The sequence below is a fragment of the Delphinapterus leucas genome, chromosome 5 (assembly GCF_059928025.1).
Source record: "Delphinapterus leucas isolate spDelLeu-1000000601 "Yukka" chromosome 5, BTC_Dleu_Yukka2, whole genome shotgun sequence".
In the NCBI taxonomy this organism is placed as follows: Eukaryota; Metazoa; Chordata; class Mammalia; order Artiodactyla; family Monodontidae; genus Delphinapterus; species Delphinapterus leucas.
Genome location: NC_143133.1, coordinates 90,460,118 through 90,478,513, shown reverse-complemented (window position 1 = coordinate 90,478,513; position 18,396 = coordinate 90,460,118). Strand labels below are relative to the sequence as shown.

The 18,396-nt window shown below is 36.4% G+C and overlaps 1 protein-coding gene across 1 annotated transcript; it reads left to right on the top strand.

Annotated features, from left to right (window-relative positions):
• Positions 1–12,075: 12,075 nt before the first annotated feature.
• Positions 12,076–18,067, top strand: LOC149749173 (endotoxic shock protective protein U9-ORF-like). The gene is made up of 2 exons (XM_089911266.1): positions 12,076–12,599; positions 17,774–18,067. The coding sequence occupies exons 1-2, from the start codon at positions 12,401–12,403 to the stop codon at positions 17,911–17,913; spliced, it is 339 nt and encodes a 112-aa protein (XP_089767392.1). The 5' UTR covers positions 12,076–12,400; the 3' UTR covers positions 17,914–18,067.
• Positions 18,068–18,396: the final 329 nt, after the last annotated feature.

Below are 18,396 nucleotides of genomic sequence, written 5' to 3'. Positions count from 1 at the left end.
TTAAATCTTATTAATTTGCTATCCATTGTATTTCTTCCGTGAACCACTTACTCATGTTCTTATTCTATTTCCTATTGAGTTACTCATTTTTTTCTTATTTATTTTAAAGTGATTTTTATATATGAAGGAACTTTAGTCCTCTGACATATGACATTTTGACATTTTTCTTTTGATTTCATTAACTACTGAAGTTATCTCTTTCCTAAGGAAGAGTGAGAACCTAGAGGTTTTTGCTTATCTGTTTTGGCTTTTGAATCACCCAGCTAGTTAGGATTCCTAGAACACCACTCTATGTGCAGACTTTCCTGCCAATTCAGGCCCTCTCATCTTTCAGCCAGTAAACTATTAAGCATCTATTAAAATTAGTGTTTACAAGGAGTTTGTAGTTGCCATATTATGTAAAAAAAAAAAAAAGGCAAGAATTCCCTAAGATTTCAGCTACATAAATAATATGTTAAAGAAAGGACTAGAAGGAAATGCAGTAAAAATTACTAGTGGTCAGCTCTAAGTATTAGGATCATGAGTTGTTCTTATGTCCTTTTTTGTTCATATACATATATTAATAACAAGTTTATTGAAATATAATTCACAATCCATAAAGTTCAGTCTTTTAGAGTGTACAGTTCAATGGCTTCAGTATATTCCTGGAGTTGTACATCATCACCATTCTCTAATTCCAGAACATTTTCATCACCCTAAAAGAAACAACATACTCATTAGCATCACTCCCATTCCCCCTCTCCCCAGCTCTTGCGACTATTAATCTGCTTTCTGTCTCTATGTATTTGCCTATTCTGAACATTTCATATAAATGGAATCATACAATATGTGGACATTTGTATCTGGCGCCTTTCTCTTTTTGCATAATGTTTTCAAAGTGCATACATGTTGCAGCAGTTATCAGTACCTCATTTCTTTTTATTTTTTTTAACCTAACAAAAATATTTTTTCAGGTTTCCTCAAAAATGCTAATTCCCTCACTAAATTAAAAATACTATTAGACTTTATTATGACCACTTAGGGATAACTTGAAGTCTCATTCTAAAAAAAAATTTTTTCATTAATGTCATGCTTATTTCTAAGAACAGAGTAAAGTGTTCTGGTGTTATAAAGACTTTTTTTTCCCCTCTGTAGCTATCATACATCCTGACTTACTACACTTTTTAACCCTTTGACCTGCCCTCATCCGTTTCTCTCATCCCCCCCACCACACTTCTGGCAGCCACCAATCTGTTTTCTGTTTGATTTGTTTTGTTTTGTTTTAGATTCCACAGATAAGAGAGATCATATGGTATTTGTCTTTGTCTGACTTATTTCACTTGGCATAATGCCCTCCAGCCCCATCCATTTGGTCACAAATGGCAAGATTTCCTTCTTTTTTATGGCTGAATAATATTCCATTTTCTTTCTATCTATCAATCTATCATCTATCTATCTATCTACCTACCTATGCTACATTTTCTTTTATCTATTCACCCATTGATAGAAAATTAGGTTGTTTAAGTTATATATCGTGGCTATTATAAATAATGCTGCAATGAACATGGGGCTGCATATATCTTTTTGAGTTAGTGTTTTCATTTTCTTTGGATAAATACCCAAATGTGGAATTGCTGGGTCATATGGTAGTTCTATTTTTAGTTTTTTGAGGAGTCTCCATACTGTTTTCCAAAGTGGCTACACCAATTTACATTCCTACTAAGAGTGTACAAGGGTTACCTTTTCTCCACATCCTCACCAACACTTGTTATTTCTTGCCTTTTTGATAATAGCCATTCTAACAGGTGTGAAGTGATATCTCATTGTCATTTTGATTTGCATTTCCCTGATGATTAATGACATTAAGCATCTTTTCATGTGCCTCTTGGCCATCTGTACCTCTTCTTTGGGAAAATGTCTATTCAGATCTTCTGCCCATTTTTTAATCAAATTGGGGTTTTTTTGTTGTTTTTCCTTTTGTTTTTTTGCTATTGAGTTGTATGAGTTCTTTATATATTTTTGGATATTAATCCCTTATCAGATATATGATTTGCAAATATTTTCTCCCATTCAGTAGGTTGCCTTTTCATTTTGGTGGTGATTTCCTTTGCTGTGCATAAGTATTTTATTTATTTTATTTTATGTGTATATGCTAAAGTTTTTTAGTGTGATATAGTCCCACTTTATTTTTCCTTTTCTTTTGCTTTTGGTGCCAGATTAAAAACAATCATCACCAAGACCAATGTCAAGGAGCTTACAACTGTTTTCTTCTAGGATTTTAATAGTTTCAGGTCTTACATGCAAGTCTTTACTCCACTTTGAGTTAATTTTCGTGTATGGTGTAAGATAGTAGTCAAGTTTCATTCTTTTTCATGTGGCTGTCCAGTTTTCCCAACACCATTTATTGAAGAGACTGTCCTTTCCCCACTGTATATTTTTGACTCCTTTGTTGTAAATTAATTGACCATATATGTATGGGTTTATTTCTGGGCTCTCTATTCTGTCTCATTGATCTATGTGTGTTTTTATGCCAATACAATATTGTTTTAATTACTATGGTTTTGTAATATAGTTTGAAATCAGGGAGGGTTATGCCTCCAGGTTTGTTTGTCCTTCTCATAATTGCTTTAGCTATTTGAGGGTTTTTTGTGGTTCCATATACATTTTAGGATTATTTGTTCTATTTCTTTAAAAAATATCATTGGTATTTTGATACAGATTGCATTGAATCTGAAGATTGCTTTAGATACTAAGGACATTTTAACAATAACAATTCTTCCAATTCATGAGCATGGAATATCTTTACATTTATTTGTGTCTTCTTCAATTTATTTCATTAATGGCTTGTAGTCTTCAATATATAGGTCTTTCACATCCTTGGTTAAATTTATTCCTAGGTATTTTATTCTTTTTGAGGCAATTGTAAATGGAATTGTTTTTATTTCTCTTTCTGATAGTTCATTATTAGTGTACAAAAATGCAACAGATTTTTGTATATTAAATTTGTATCCTGCATCTTTACTGAATTCATTTACTAGCTCTAACAATTTTCTTTGATGGAGTCTTTAGGGTTTTCTGTATATAATATCATGTCATCTGCAAATAGTGGCAGTTTTACTCCTCCCTTTCCAATTTGGATGCCTTTTATTTCTTTTTCTTGCCTAATTGCTCTGGCTAGGACTTGCACAAGAGTGGGCATCCTTGTCTTCCTCCTGATCTTAGAGGAAAAGCTTTCAGCTTTTCACCATTGAGTATAATGTTAGCTGTGGGCTTATCATCTATGGCCTTTATTATGTTGAAGCACATTTCCTCTATAACTACTTTGATTAGGGTTTTTATCATAAATGGATGATGAATGTTTTCAAGGGCTTTTTCTGCATCTATTAATATAATCATATGATTTTTATTCTTCATGTTGTTAATGTAGTGTATCACACTGACTGACCTGAGAATGTTGAAATAGCCTTGCATCCCTGGAATAAATCCCATTTCATCATGGTGTATGATCCTTTTAATGTATTGTTGATTTTGGTTTGCTAGTATTTTGTTGAGTATTTTTTCATCTTTGTTCATCAGGGCTATTAGCCTGTAATTTTCTTTTCTTGTGGCATCCTTTTCTGGTTTTAGTATCAGGGTAATGCTGGCCTCAAAAAATGAATTTGGAAGGGTTCCTTCCTCTTCTATTTTTTGGAAGAGTTTGAGAAGGATTCTTTGAATGTTTGGTAGAATTTATCAGTGAAGCTGTCTGGTCCTGGATTTTGTTTGTTGATTACTGATTCAATCTCTTTACTAGTAATTGGTCTCTTCAAATTTTCTACTTCATCATGATTCAGTCTTGGTAGGTTGTATATTTCTAGGAATTTATCCATTTCTTCTAGGTTGTCAAATTTTTTGGTGTGTAATTATTCATAGTAGTCTCTTATGATCCTTTGTATTTCTGTGGTATCAGTTGTAATAGCTCCTCTTTCATTTCTGATTTTATTTAATTGAGCCTTCTCTCTCTCTCTTTTTTTTTTTTTTGGTGAGTCTAGCTAAAGGCTTGTCAATTTTGTTCATCTTTTCAAAGAACTAGCTCTTAGTTTCATCGATCTTCTCTATTATTTCTTCAGTCTCTATTTCATTTATTTTTGCTCTGATCTTTGTTATTTCCTTCCTTCTACTAACTTTGGGCTTTGTTTTTTCTTCTTTTTTTTTCTAGTTCTTTGTGGGGTAAAGTTAGGTTGTTTATTTGAAATATTTCTTGTGTCTTGAGGTTGGCTTTTATCATTATGAACTACCCTTTTAGAACTGCTTTTGCTGCATCCCACAAATTTTGGTATGCTGTATTTACATTTTCATTTTTCTCAAGGTATTTTTTTATTTTACTTTTTAATTCTTCTTTGATCTGTTTATTTTTCAGTAGAATGTTGTTTAATCTCCACATATTTGTGAATTTTCCAGTTTTCTTCATGTAATTTCTAGTTTCATATTTTTGTGGTCAGAAGAAATGCTTGCTATGATTTTGATACTCTTAAATTTATTAACTTGTTTTGTGTCCTAACATGTGATCTGTCTTGGAGAATATTCCATGTGCACTTGAAAAGAATGTACATTCTGTTGTTGTTGGATAGAATGTTCTGTGTATATCTATTAAGTCAATCTGATCCATCGTGTCACTTAAGGCCAATGTTTCCTTATTGATTTTCTGTCTGGATGATATATCCATTGATATAAGTGGAGTATTAAAATTTCCTACTATTATTGTATTGCTGTCTATTTCTCCCTTTAAGTCTGTTAATAGTTGCTCTATATATTGAGGTGCTCCTGTGTTGGGTGCATAAATATTTATAAATGTTATATCCTTTTGTTGGATTGACCCTTTTATCATTATGTAATGCCCATCTTTGTATCTTATTATAATCTCTCTTTCAAAGTCTATTTTGTCTGATATAAGTATGTCTACTCCAGCTTTCTTTTGGTTTCCATTTGCATGGGATATCTTTTCCCATCCCTTCACTTTCGTTCTGTGTGTATCCTACATCTAAAGTGAATTTCTTGTAGGCAGCATATTGATGGGTCTTGTTTTATTTATCCATTCAGCCATTTTATGTCCTTTTTTTTTTTTTAATTGGCCACACCACATGGCTTGTGAGATCTTAGTTGCCCTGACAAGGGATTGAACCTGGGCCGTGGCAGTGAAAGCACAAAGTTCTAACCACTGGATCGCCAGGGAACTCCCATGTCCTTCAATTGGAGAATTTAGTTCATTTACATTTTAAAGTAATTATTGATATGTATATACTTATTGCCCTTTTGTTAACTGTTTTCTGCTTTTATAGTTCCTCTCTGTTCCTTTCTTCTCTTGCTCTCTTCCTTTGTAGTTTGATATCTTTCCTTAGTGGTATTATGTTATTCCTTTCGCTTTATCTTTTGCATATTTACTATAGGTTTTTGCTTTGTGGTTACCATAAAGCTTACATTTAACAACTTGTATCTATAACAGCATATTTTAAGTTGATAACAACTTAAGTTTGATTCCATTCTAAAGCTCAACATTTTTACCCTCCCCACTGCTCATTTTATGTTTCTTGACATCATATTTCCATTTTTTTATCTTGTGTATCCCTTAACTAATTATTGTAATCATATTTATTTTTACTACTTTTGTCTTTTAACCTTTATACTAGCTTTATAAGTGATTAATCCACTAACTTTATTATATATCTACCTTTCCAATGAGATTTACTGTTTCATATGTTTTCTTGTTACTAACTAGAACCTTTTCTTTTCAGCTTAAAGAAGTCCGTTTAACATTTCTTGTAAAGCTGGTTTAGTGGTGAAGAACTCCTTTATCTTTTGCTTGTCTGGAAACCTCTTTGTCCCTTCTTCAATTCCGAATAACTCTGCTGTTTAAAGTATTCCTGGTTGGAAGTTTTCTTCTTTCAGTACTTTGAATATATTGTGCCATTCCTTTTATTGCTAAATAATATTCCATTGTGTGTATATACCGCATTTTGTTTACTTATTCATCAGTTGATGGATACCTGGGTTGTTTCCACTTTTTGGTTATTATGAATAATGTTGCTATGAACACTCATTTACCAGTTTTTGTGTAGATATATGTTTTCGATTTTCTTGGCTAACCATAGGAGTGAAATTGCTGAATTGTAGCTCTTTTCTGTGTGGTCCAAATTTTCTGAGGGTTATGAGTTGTTTTTATAAGATAAAATAATCTTTGTTCAAAAGTTAAATGCACCTTGGGACTTCCCTGGTAGTCCATTGGTAAAGAATCCACCTTAGGGCTTCCCTGGTGGTGCAGTGGTTAAGAATCTGCTTGCCAATGCATGGGACATGGGTTCAAGCCCTGGCCCGGGAAGATGCCACATGCTGCGGAGCAACTAAGCCCGTGTGCCACAACTACTGATCCTACGCTCTAGAGCCCATGAGCCACAACTACTGAAGCCTGCGTGCCTAGAGCCATGCTCCACAACAAGAGAAGCCACTGCAATGAGAAGCTCATCCACCTCAATGAAGAGTAGCCCCCACTTGCGGCAACCAGAGAAAGCCTGCGCGCAGCAATGAAAAACCAATGCAGCCAAAAATAAAAATAAAAAATAAATAAAATTTTAAAAATAAAATAAAATAAAACCATAAAAAAAAAAAAGAATCCACCTTACAATGCAGGGGATGTGGATTTGATCCCTGGTCAGGGAACTAAGATCCCACATGCTCCGGGGCAACTAAGCCCGCATGCCACAACTACTCAGCTTGTGCACTTCAACTAGAGCCCACATGCCGCAAACTACAGAGCCTACGTGCTCTGGAGCCTGCATGCCACAATTAGAGAAGAGAAAACCCACACACCACAACTAGAGAGAAGACCACAAACCGCAATGAAGAGACTGTGCACCTCAACAAAGATCCCGCATGCCTCAACAAAGATCCCACGTGCCACAACTAAGACCTGATGCAGCCAAAAAAAAATTTTCTTCTTATTTTTTTTTTTATTTTATTTTTTTGCGGTATGCGGGCCTCTCACTGTTGTGGCCTCTCCTGTTGCGGAGCACAGGCTCCGGATGTGCAGGCTCAGCGGCCATGGCTCACGGGCCCAGCCACTCCATGGAATGTGGGATATGCCTGGACTGGGGCACGAACCCGTGTCCCCTGCATCAGCAGGCGGACTCTCAACCACTGCGCCACCAGGGAAGCCCCTCCCTTCTTATTTTGAAGAGAGTATAGATTAGCAATATAGACCACCTTCTTGACTTAGTCATATCTACCAAGAAAACCAACCCTTGTACCAGTCCAAACAAGTAAGCACCCAGTGGTTTATAACACCAGTCTAAATCCAGTCAAAAACACAAAAAGAAAACATGCCAATGACCTGAATATTCTGTGCCTCTCTTAATGGATTTTCCAGTGTTGGCAGAACAAAAATTCAACCATCCAACATCTTTCTAAGTTACACTTACTATATCATGCCTGTCTTTCTGTGGGATAGAGAGAGAGTCTCCTCATGGTTAGGTGGTCCATACAAATTCATCAGGACTCATACTCCCACCCTCTGGTTCATTCTGCTTCCATACTTTTAAGGGCTGGCACTAGATATTTTCTCTTGTGCTCAAACCTCTCTTCCCACTTAACTATCCAAGTGGGCTAACCTGTAATGGGCTAACCAGACACTGGTTATTCAAATGGCCCCTTACAATATTTTGTTCTACTTAAACATGCTTCTTTGCACACTAGCTTAGAAGCAATGAGGCTCCATAAAGACAAAAGACACATGCAGATCATTGCAACATATAACAGATAAAATCTTCCAAAAATGGACAAGGAAAAGATATGTAACAATTTTTTAAATGGGCATCAAATACATTCATAGAAAGATAGATACATGTATAGATATGTGATAAAGCAAATAATTCATAGTTAAGAGTAGAATCTAGGGCTTCCCTGGTGGCACAGTGGTTGGGAGTCTGCCTGCCGATGTAGGGGACACGGGTTCATGCCCTGGTCCGGGAGGATCCCACATGCCGCGGAGCGGCTGGGCCCGTGGGCCATGGTTGCTGGGCCTGCATGTCCGGAGCCTGTGCTCCACAATGGGAGAGGCCACAACAGTGAGAGGCCCGCGTACTGCAAAAAAAAAAAAAAATGAAATTAGAATATTTTCTCACATTATATACAAAAATAAATTCAAAATGGATTAAAAAGCTAAATGTAAGACCAAAACCCATAAAACTCCTAGAAGAAAATATAGCACACTCTCTGACATAAGTCATAGCAATATTTTTTTGGATATGTCTTCTTAGGCAAAGGAAACAAAAATAAACAAATGGGACCTAATTAAACTTAAAACCTTTTGCACAGCAAAGGAAACCATTGACACAATGAAAAGACAACCTACTGAGTGGGAGAAAATATTTGCAAATGATATGACTGATAAGGGGTTAATATCCAAAATATATAAAGAGCTCATATAACTCAATATCAAAAGAAACCCAAACAACCCAATTAACAAATGGCAGAAAACCTGAATAGACATTTTTCCAAAGAAGACATACAGATGGCCAACAGGCACATGAAAAGATACTCAACACTGCTAGTCATCAGAGAAATGCAAATCAAAACCACAGTGAGGTTATCACCTCACACTTGTCAGAATGGCTATCATCAAAAAGACCACAAGTAACAAATGTTTGCGAGGATGTGGAGAAAAGGAAACCCTCCTACACTGTTGGTGGGAATGTAAACTGGTGTAGTCATTATGGAAAACAGTATGGAGGTTCCTCAAAAAACTAAAAATAGAACTACCATATGATCCAGCAATTCTACTCCAAGGTATACATGCAAAGAAAATGAAAACACTAATTTGAAAAGATATATGTACCCCAATGTTCACAGCAACTTTATTTACAATATCTAAGATACAGAAGCAACCTAAGTGCCCATCAATAGATGAATGGATAAAGAATCTCTGTGTGTGTGTGTGTGTGTATACATATACACACACACATACATACACACATATACACATACACAGACACACACAATGGAATATTAGCCATAAAAAAGAACAAAATTTTGCCATGTGCAACAACATGGACGGACCTGGAGGGTTTCATGCTTAGTGAAATAAGATGGAGAAAGACAAATACTGTATGCTGTCACTCATAGGTGGAATCTAAAAAATAGAACAAACGAATGAATATAACAAAACAAACAGACACAGATATAGAGAACAAACTAATGGTTACCAGTGGGGACAGGGAGGGGGCAAGATAGCAGTAGGGGATTAAGTAGTACAAACTACTTTGTATAAAATAAGATACAAGGATTTACTGTACGGCACAGGGAATATAGCCAATATTTTATAATAACTTTAAATGGAGCGTAATCTATAAAATACTGAATCACTATGTTGTACACCTGAAACGAATATAATATTGTAAATCAACTACACTTAAAAAAAAAAAAAAAGCAAAAGCCACACTGAGAAAGTGTGTTACATTCTGCCCTGGATGGTGGTCTGTGTTTCTTAGTGCTGAGGGCTTGTGAATCTTCAAAGGGAAAGCACATGCTCCTGTGGGATGCCAAATCCGAGAAAGCTGAGAGGTCCACCCACTCAAATTTGTTCCTGAAGAAACAAACTTCTGATCACCACTGTTGAGAAGCCAAGAGTTAGACAGTGCCTCAATTTAGGAGACACAAATAAGTTAACAAACAAGGTTCTGATATGGCTCCCAGACCATCCCGTTCGCTGCTGCTCAGCGTGGTGGCTGATGAAAGAGGAGAACGGGTACTGCTTTAAAAGGAATCAATCTGTTTTATCATACTAGAGAAAAAGAGTGAATTCCGGGCTGTGGGCAATTACACTTTTCACATACTTATGTAGCTAGAACATGGTGGAAGGTCTGTGAGGTGAAGTTGTGAAGTTTGCATTTTATTTCATTTTGCACTGGAGTTTCAAAGCACTAGAACTTTTTCCCAGAACTAGGTGACACTATTTTGATTAGCCCAATAAAGGAGTGCTCATTGATATATATATATAGTGAAAGGAATTGGGTTTGGCAAAGTGATGCCTTGGCTAAGCTGTTGGTGTCCCACAGGTGATGTTATTTAAGACTGTTATTTAAGACTAATAACCTAGATTTTGGTAAAAATGCTGCAGCCTGATCTGCCTGGACCATAAAAGTGAAACCTATAGATGTGGAGAGTATAGGACTTCTCTGAAAGGAGCTAAATATTTATCCTGTCAAACATACAGGAGCAAGAAATGAATGGGTTTTTGTCGGAGGAGGGAAGAATTTCCTTTCTCTGGTATTGAGTTAGCTGGGACCTGGACTCTGAGATAAGGAGAGCCCTGGGGATTTTTTCTGTGGAAAACCAAACTGACCTTCACCAGATGTAGCCAACACAGGCAGTGGCTGAGCTGGAACTCGGAGGGCTGACTCTTAGGCTAGTGCTTCCTCCACTTATCCAGCTCATAGCCTCTGTCTCCCCACTGAATGAGATGGCAGAAAAAGACATCCTCTGTCAATGCATGATTCACACAAATTTCAACGGATTTATGTTAAGTCTTTTAAGTTGAATTTCTCAGGGTGTATCTCCTAGCCAAACTACTAATACAAGTATGGTACTTTTCTAGTTGTTGCAATTATTTGTCCTGATTGTTCATTAGCAAAACCCTAGGTCTCCTGAATTACTCATGTCTCAAGAATAACCACAAAAATGTATGATCAGAGACAAGGGTCTTGGCCCTGCAAAGAATGAGGTATTGTCCTTGCACAGGGAAACCCCTGTCCCATTCCTATGTAAATGAGGGTCATGAGGAATCTTTTTTTTTTTAAGTGCTGATACTGCACGTCATTAGTATCCACATATATAAATATCTTCTGATTTTCCAGATCATCTGTGAACGAGGCGTCAAGGAAATCTTAACGATATTGGACATTTCATTTTTCCTGGTGTACAAGGTAATAAATATCCTTTCAATTATAAATTACATTATCTTATAAAAGATACGGACAACTAGAAAGGTTGAGAATTAAAGAATTTAATTTATTTACAATACCATTTTAATTCTCTTTTATAGTCATGGCCTATGCTTTTAATTCTTTAAATATTGTCTCATGTACTCACATGTTTATTTATTTTAAATATGTTACTCTGATGTTTGCTCTGGGTTACGTTAGGGCTTTAAAATAGTGACTGAAAACAAATTATAGAAAAACAGCAGTGACACAATTCCTCCATAAGCGGAATATTCAAAGTTATCCTTCAAATGTGCATTCCTGTTTCCCTCCTCCATATTTACAGCAATGTATATAAGGAAAAATAAGGGGAACATCAACAGTCGTAACAGGGGAACATGAAGGATGCAAGCCTTCCAGCAGGCAATAATATTTACATAAATTTGGTCTTCCTATCATCCTCTTGAAGGCTTTCTTCCCATTTCAAATATTGTTTAACCTTGAAGATGGACTTTCAGAGTCAGTCATTGGCGGTTTGGTTCAGGACATATTCTCTTATGGCATTTCACAGGTCTAAGATTATTGGATATGTGTTGTCATTTCGTCTTGGTCTGTTTTAAAATTACAGTTAGAGCTCTCTTTGTAAAAAGTATTTCAAATGGCAGAAGTAAGTCTTATTAAAAACATTTACCAAGAATGACACCACTTACAAAACGCAATCAATATGCTCTCGATAAAAATTACAGTAACCCTACGGAGAAATAAAACAATTATACTTATCTTCAGAATGCCTGATCTCCCTTCTCTTCCCTCAAAACAACAAAAAAGGCATTTTGTGTATCATTTAAAAGATGATGGAATGTTTCTTGTTTTCATGAAAAATGAAAATGATTGGAATAAAAGTTGCCATGATACAGTAGAAAACAGAAAAACCATGAACCTACTAGAATTTACTAACTCATCAAATAAACAATCTACATCATAATATAGGAGTATAGACAAGACAAATACCCACTTCTAAGTGGATATTATACTAATGATATCCACCTATCAAAGTCATTGTAAGAATCAAATGAAATAATAACTATTTTAAAAGCTGTGTTTTTACAAGCAGTTAATAGAATAGACCAATATTCTTTTAAACTCACTGGGGGACTATTCCTAATAAGCATGAAATGTTTTATACTGTACTGTACTTGAATGCACGCATGCGTGTGTGTGTGTATGTTGTAGATCTTGAATTAGAGCCACACACAATTCTTAAGGCATGTGAATCATAATCTACATTCCAAGTGTTTAATATCTTCCAGAATCTCTAATCTATACATCCTTTGGTTCCCAATAGCATAATCTTCGCCAAGCTCCTTAATAATGTGCCTGATCCAGTGTCACGCTACATAAGCAGGAAAGGGCTCCATATTTTCCAAGTTAAGAATTAATACTCTTGTTTTACTTGTAGATAGAATCAAAAGATGAAACTGGTGCTTCTGATCACTTTCCTTTTGGTCACAGCTCACTGCACACCAGTAAGTAAACTCTTAATGTCTATTTCTGCAAATCAGTCTTGGTTCATGCATTCCAAACTTTTATATCCAACCCTCAAAAAAAAAAAAAAATCTATCATTGGATTCAAAGCCACAGTCTCCATTTTAAGTTTCTTTGGAGCTAAAAGTAGCTCTTTCAACCTATTTTAAAAGACACTGTTAGAAAAACAATAGATTTGAGTCAAGCACAGCAGAGAAACTCTCCTGGCCTCAGAACAGAGCAGTCATTCTCAATCTTGGCCGCACTATGGAATTGCTTGGGGAACTTTAAAAAGTCCTGATGTCTGGGTCCCACCCCCAAAACCTGACTTAATTGGCCTGGGGTGTGATCCAGGCATCAGGATTTTTATATGCTCCCCAGGTGATTATTTCACTGGGCCACGGAGGTTGAGAACCACTGGATGACGGAGGGGCTGTCAGAGGGTGCTGTGATTGCTCTGGAGAAGCCCTTGATAAACCCTGAGACAAACGGAAGCCGCGTGGTAGCAGGTTAAGGAAAACTACGGCTCAGGTCGTTATTATGAACAAAGCAGAGAGCGAGTAGGCTGAGAGAATTACAGGCTTACCTCAGAGACATTGCAAGTTCGGTTCCAGACCACAACAATAAAGCAAATATTGTAAGAAAGTGGGTCACACGAATTTCTTGGCTTCCCAGTGCATGTAAAAGTTATGTTTACACTATACTGTAATCTATTATGTGTGCAGTAGCATTATGTCTACAAAACAATGTGCACCTTTATTGAAGAATATTTTATTGCTAAAAAACGCTAACCATCATCTGAGCCTTCAGCAGGTCGTAGCAGTAATATTTTTAAAGATCACTGAGCACAGATCACCATGATAAATATGACAATAATCAAAAGTTTGAAATATTGTGAGAATTACCGAAATGTGACACGGAGACATGAAGTGAGCAAGCACTGGTGGAAAAATGAATGATAGACTTGTCACAGGGTTGCCACAAACCTTCAATTTGTAAAAAAAAAAAAAAGAAAAAAAAGCACTATCTGTGAAGTGCAATAAAACTAGGTATGCTTGTATCTGAGATAATATTTTGGTATTAAAAAGGATTAGTGACCGATGTTAACAGATGCAACGTTCATTCGCTTATTCTGTAAACAAATTTTTCTTGAAATGGGCGGATCATGCTAGGTGCCAGGATTACATAGATGACAAAACATAGCCCCTGCCTTCTGGGAACTCAAAGTCTAAATCTCCTAGTTAATTACTATTATTATTATTACATCTATTTCCTCAGTCTCCATACTCTTCCTCTCAATTTTCACAGGTACGAGAATTTCATTCTGGAATTCACCATGATCACTTCTTAAACTGGAAGGTAACTGTTCTTTTTTTAAAAAGCCAAAATTAGGAATATTTGTTGTCTCCTAGGAAGATATGATTTAGGGAGAAAATATGTGACATTTTCAAGAAGTAATATTTTCAGGAACATAAAGCATGATTACAAGATTTTCTCCAAGAAAAGGGAACCCTCTTACTCTTTTGGTGGGAATGTAAATTAGTGCAGCCACTATGGAGAACAGTATGGAGGTTCCTCAAAAAACTAAAAATAGAGTTGTCATATGATCCAGCAATTCCACTTCTGGGCATATACCCAGACAAAACTATAATTTGAAAAGATATATGCACCCCTATGTTCATAGCAGCACTATTTATAATAGCCAGGACATGGAAGCAACCTAAGTGTCCATCATCGGATGAATGGATAAAGAAGATATGGCACATATATACAATGGAATATTACTCAGCCATAAAAAGAAACGAAATTGAGCTATTTGTAATGAGGTGGATAGACCTAGAGTCTGTCATACAGAGTGAAGTAAGCTGGAAAGAGAAAGACAAATACCGTATGCTAACACATATATATGAAATTTAAGAAAAAAAAATGTCATGAAGAACCTAGGGGTAAGACAGGAATAAAGACACAGACTTACTAGAGAATGGACTTGAGGATATGGGGAGGGGGAAGGGTAAGCTGTGACAAAGCGAGCGAGAGGCATGGACATATATACACTGCCAAACGTAAGGTAGATAGCTAGTGGGAAGCAGCCGCATAGCACAGGGAGGTCAGCTCTGTGCTTTGTGACCGCCTGGAGGGGTGAGATAGGGAGGGTCGGAGGGAGGGAGACGCAAGAGGGAAGAGATATGGGAACATATGTATAACTGATTCACTTTGTTATAAAGCAGAAACTAACACACCATTGTAAAGCAATTATACTCCAATAAAGATGTAAAAAAAAAAAGAAAGATGTGGTATATATATACAATGGAATATTACTCAGCCATTAAAAAGAATGAACTAATGCCATTTGCATCAACCTGGATGCAACTAGAGATTATCATACTAAGTGAAGTAAGTCAGAAAGAGAAAGACAAATACCATATGATATCACTTATATGTGGAATCTAAAATATGACACAAATGAACATATCTACAAAGCAGAAATAGACACACAGAGATAGAGAACAGATTTGTGGTTGCCAAGGGGGAGGGGGCTGGAGGAGGGATGGAGTGGGAATTTGGGGATAGCACATGTAAACTATTACATATAGAATGAATATCAACAAGGTCCTACTGTAAAGCACAGGGAACTATATTCAATATCCTGTAATAAACAGTAATGGAAAAGAATATGAAAAAGAATATACATATGTATAACTGAGTCACTTTGCTGTACAGCAGAAATTAACACAACATTGCAAGTCAACTATACTTCAACAAAATTTTTTTAAAAAAAAAATTTTCTCCAAGGTAAAAATGAAAAATCTAAGGTGGGAAGCATAGGAACCAGCCTCGCTGGCATACCTAGGAATTCTGTGGACAGTTCCTGCCAGTTGGGAGAATCATCTCCAGAGACATAGACCATCTCCAGGCCCGTGAAAGTTAGAACACTAGCCTTGTGTCACTTCTTGTCTGGGTGAACAGCACCCTTCTCAATATACAACTGGTTTAGATCCTTCTCTTTCGCAAAAAGGGGATAACATAAGTCATTAAACGTCTTCTACAAGTTTAGCATAATCTGACTTAAATAATCTAGAACCCAGAGATCACCAGAATACTTTGTTTTTGCAACTGAATATTATGTCCTTACTTTTCAGAGGATCCATCAAAGAATGCGCTCATGTAGACTGCATCACCTGGTAAACCCATTAAATACATCCATTATAATATCTAAAATTCCTCATTAACAAGTTACATGTATTATTAATTCCTTTTAGAAGACTTCATCTCAACAGACAAATGTCTACTTCTTTTGCCAAGCAAGCTCAGAGATAAATTTATACTTATTTTCAGTAATTATCTTTAGCATAGATTTTGATCTGTAGATTGTGGCCTCTTGGTATATTGCTTGCTGCTTTGCATCTTCCTGAAGATGCTTGGAGCATCTTTGAAAGCTCAGGTTTCTGCTCAGAGAGAATTGCCAAAGCACACAGCTCTCTGTTCCTCACCCTGGCTCTCAACTTCCTTTTCCTTTTATAGTCTGACTAAAAAGGCAGAGATAAATCTTTATGTTTCTATGGACTCTGGTTGTGTTTTAGTGGAGTTAATCTCTGGAAAATTTTTGTACTGATACTCATCTCAGCTGACTCCTAACTCCCTTTTCTTCTATATGATTGTCCAATTTACATTACGACAAGCTTCTTTACTACTCACAGACCTTAAAGTAATTTTTGCAATTTCTTCTTGGAAGTATTTCTTTTTTTAAGAACTTAAAAAATTATATGTGAACTGAAACAAAATTTCCTAACAATTAAATGTCAGGTAACTGTTTTTATTTTCCCCCTCTTGCAGTACCTTCAGAGGTTTTATGAACTCTTCAATATCAGTGTAAGTTTTCATTTTTGATTTTTCTATCATTATCAACACTTGAAAGAAGAATGAAGGTTCAGGAAAATAAAGGGAAAGACAGGAAATGTGAAATCATGTTTGAGGGTTTTGTTATCATAATACTGGCTAATTTCCCATTTATATCTTATTTTTAATAAAATTTTAAGTCACTGCTTATGAATTAAGAATGTTCCACATACTAACAAAATTGCTAATTAATGGAAGAACTAAAACTTGTGAATCTGTCTGAAAAGCATTACAATTTCTTGAAAATGTTGAACATAGTTATTAAGCAAAAGTCCTTTCAAATTTTCATTACATGTATCCTATTAAAAATATCTGAGAGGGAAGTTACATTTAAAAAAATATACATATATATTTATATATAAAAATACGTGAAATTATTTAAGAAATTGTAATTTCTTAAAATTATTCTGTTTCCTTCTATTTTTCAGCTCTAAAATGTCCCTTTTATGCCAAAGTCACCATCTTATCTTCTAATTCCTTGAGCATTTTAATCATAGTTATTTTAAAGTCAGTGTCTGGTAACTCCACTGTTTGGACCTCCTGAGGGTCTGCTTCTATGATAGACTTTTTTTCACTGTCACTTGAGTCTCGTTCCCCCCCAACCCCACCCCCTCTGGATTCATTTTTTAGCCTGGTTGTTTTTGATTGAGCAGTGAACACTGTTTTGGAAAATGATAGAGACAACTTGAGGTTCGGGATGAAGTTATCGTCCTCCAGAGAGAATTTACTTTTGTTTCTAGACTATGTAGACTGTGGGGACAACATTCACAGATCACCTTGATCCACTTGGAGACTGAGATGATTAGAACAAGTTCCCCTGGTTCACTCTTACCCCCAGGGTGAGGTCTTTGGGGTCCTAGCCTTAAGCCGGGTTACTTACCAAGTCTCCTCTCCCGGCAGCCCCTGAACTTGAACTTTTGGCCCCCAGCCCTGTGAGTTTGTCAAAAGTGCTGGGCTTCCAGCCTTTCAGCCACTGCTTTAGGAGTCTCCAGTTGCCTTGAGGGCAGTCAAATGCCTCCCTGGGATTCTTGCCTCCCCAGGATCTCGGGTCCATAAAGCCTCACTTTCTTAGAACTCTGCTACCTTCAGAAGTATGCATAAACATTTGGCGGTGGGGGCGTCCAACTCTTCTAGTTGTTCTTCCCAAAAAGATTGGCTGAAACAACAAGGTTGGAAAGAAAGTACTTGCTTTTCTTTGCAAAGTTGAAATGCAAACAATTTGAAATTTCAGTAATTAACTGTCATACACATAGAGAGAAATAGAGGAAGTTGGTAATGTTAATAAAACTAAAAAAAAATGGTATTGGTTGAAAATTCTCCCCTCTTATCTATATAAACTTAAAAATATTTTATTACTCAAGTAGTAGCTACGTAATATTTATATGTCGAGGATTTATAAATGCCTTTTTTGTCTTGATTTTTGTTTTATCAGCGGAAACCACCAACGAACAGACGGACTACCACAGTCCCCATGCTACCATTCTCACCAATAACAGAAATCACTCCTCCTTTGACTCCTAACCCAACAGGCTCCTTTACCCCTGACAGACGGGGAGATTCATGATTCATGAAGTTCTCCAGGAACTTCGTAGCCAAATGCAGCTTCTTTCTCCAGCATTGTTTAACACCGCAACTGACGATCAATGACTTCATCTCTCTGCTCCTTGTACCACAGTGAACACTTTTCAGTATCCTGGATAAAATGGCAGTGCTTCATTAAAAATGTTTATATCACTATATTATTCCCACGTGGAATGTCATTTTCCATCATTATCGACACTTAAAGAGAGATCAGGAAAACAAGCAAAGGAATCTAGGAAACAGGATCTCTTTTTCTCTGGGAAGTCGTATGCCTAGCTAAGAACCAGAGATTCTACGACCAAGGAAGGAAGGAAAAAGAATATCGGGGAGGGGTATGCAGCCTGCAGTCTCTGCCATTCTTGGGGAGGGGTGGGTGACAGGACTGTCCTCAGCCTACATCCAAGCCCTTGAGAGGCCACTGGGATGTTTCCGGCAAGAGGAGATGGTGTTTTGACCCTTTCAACTG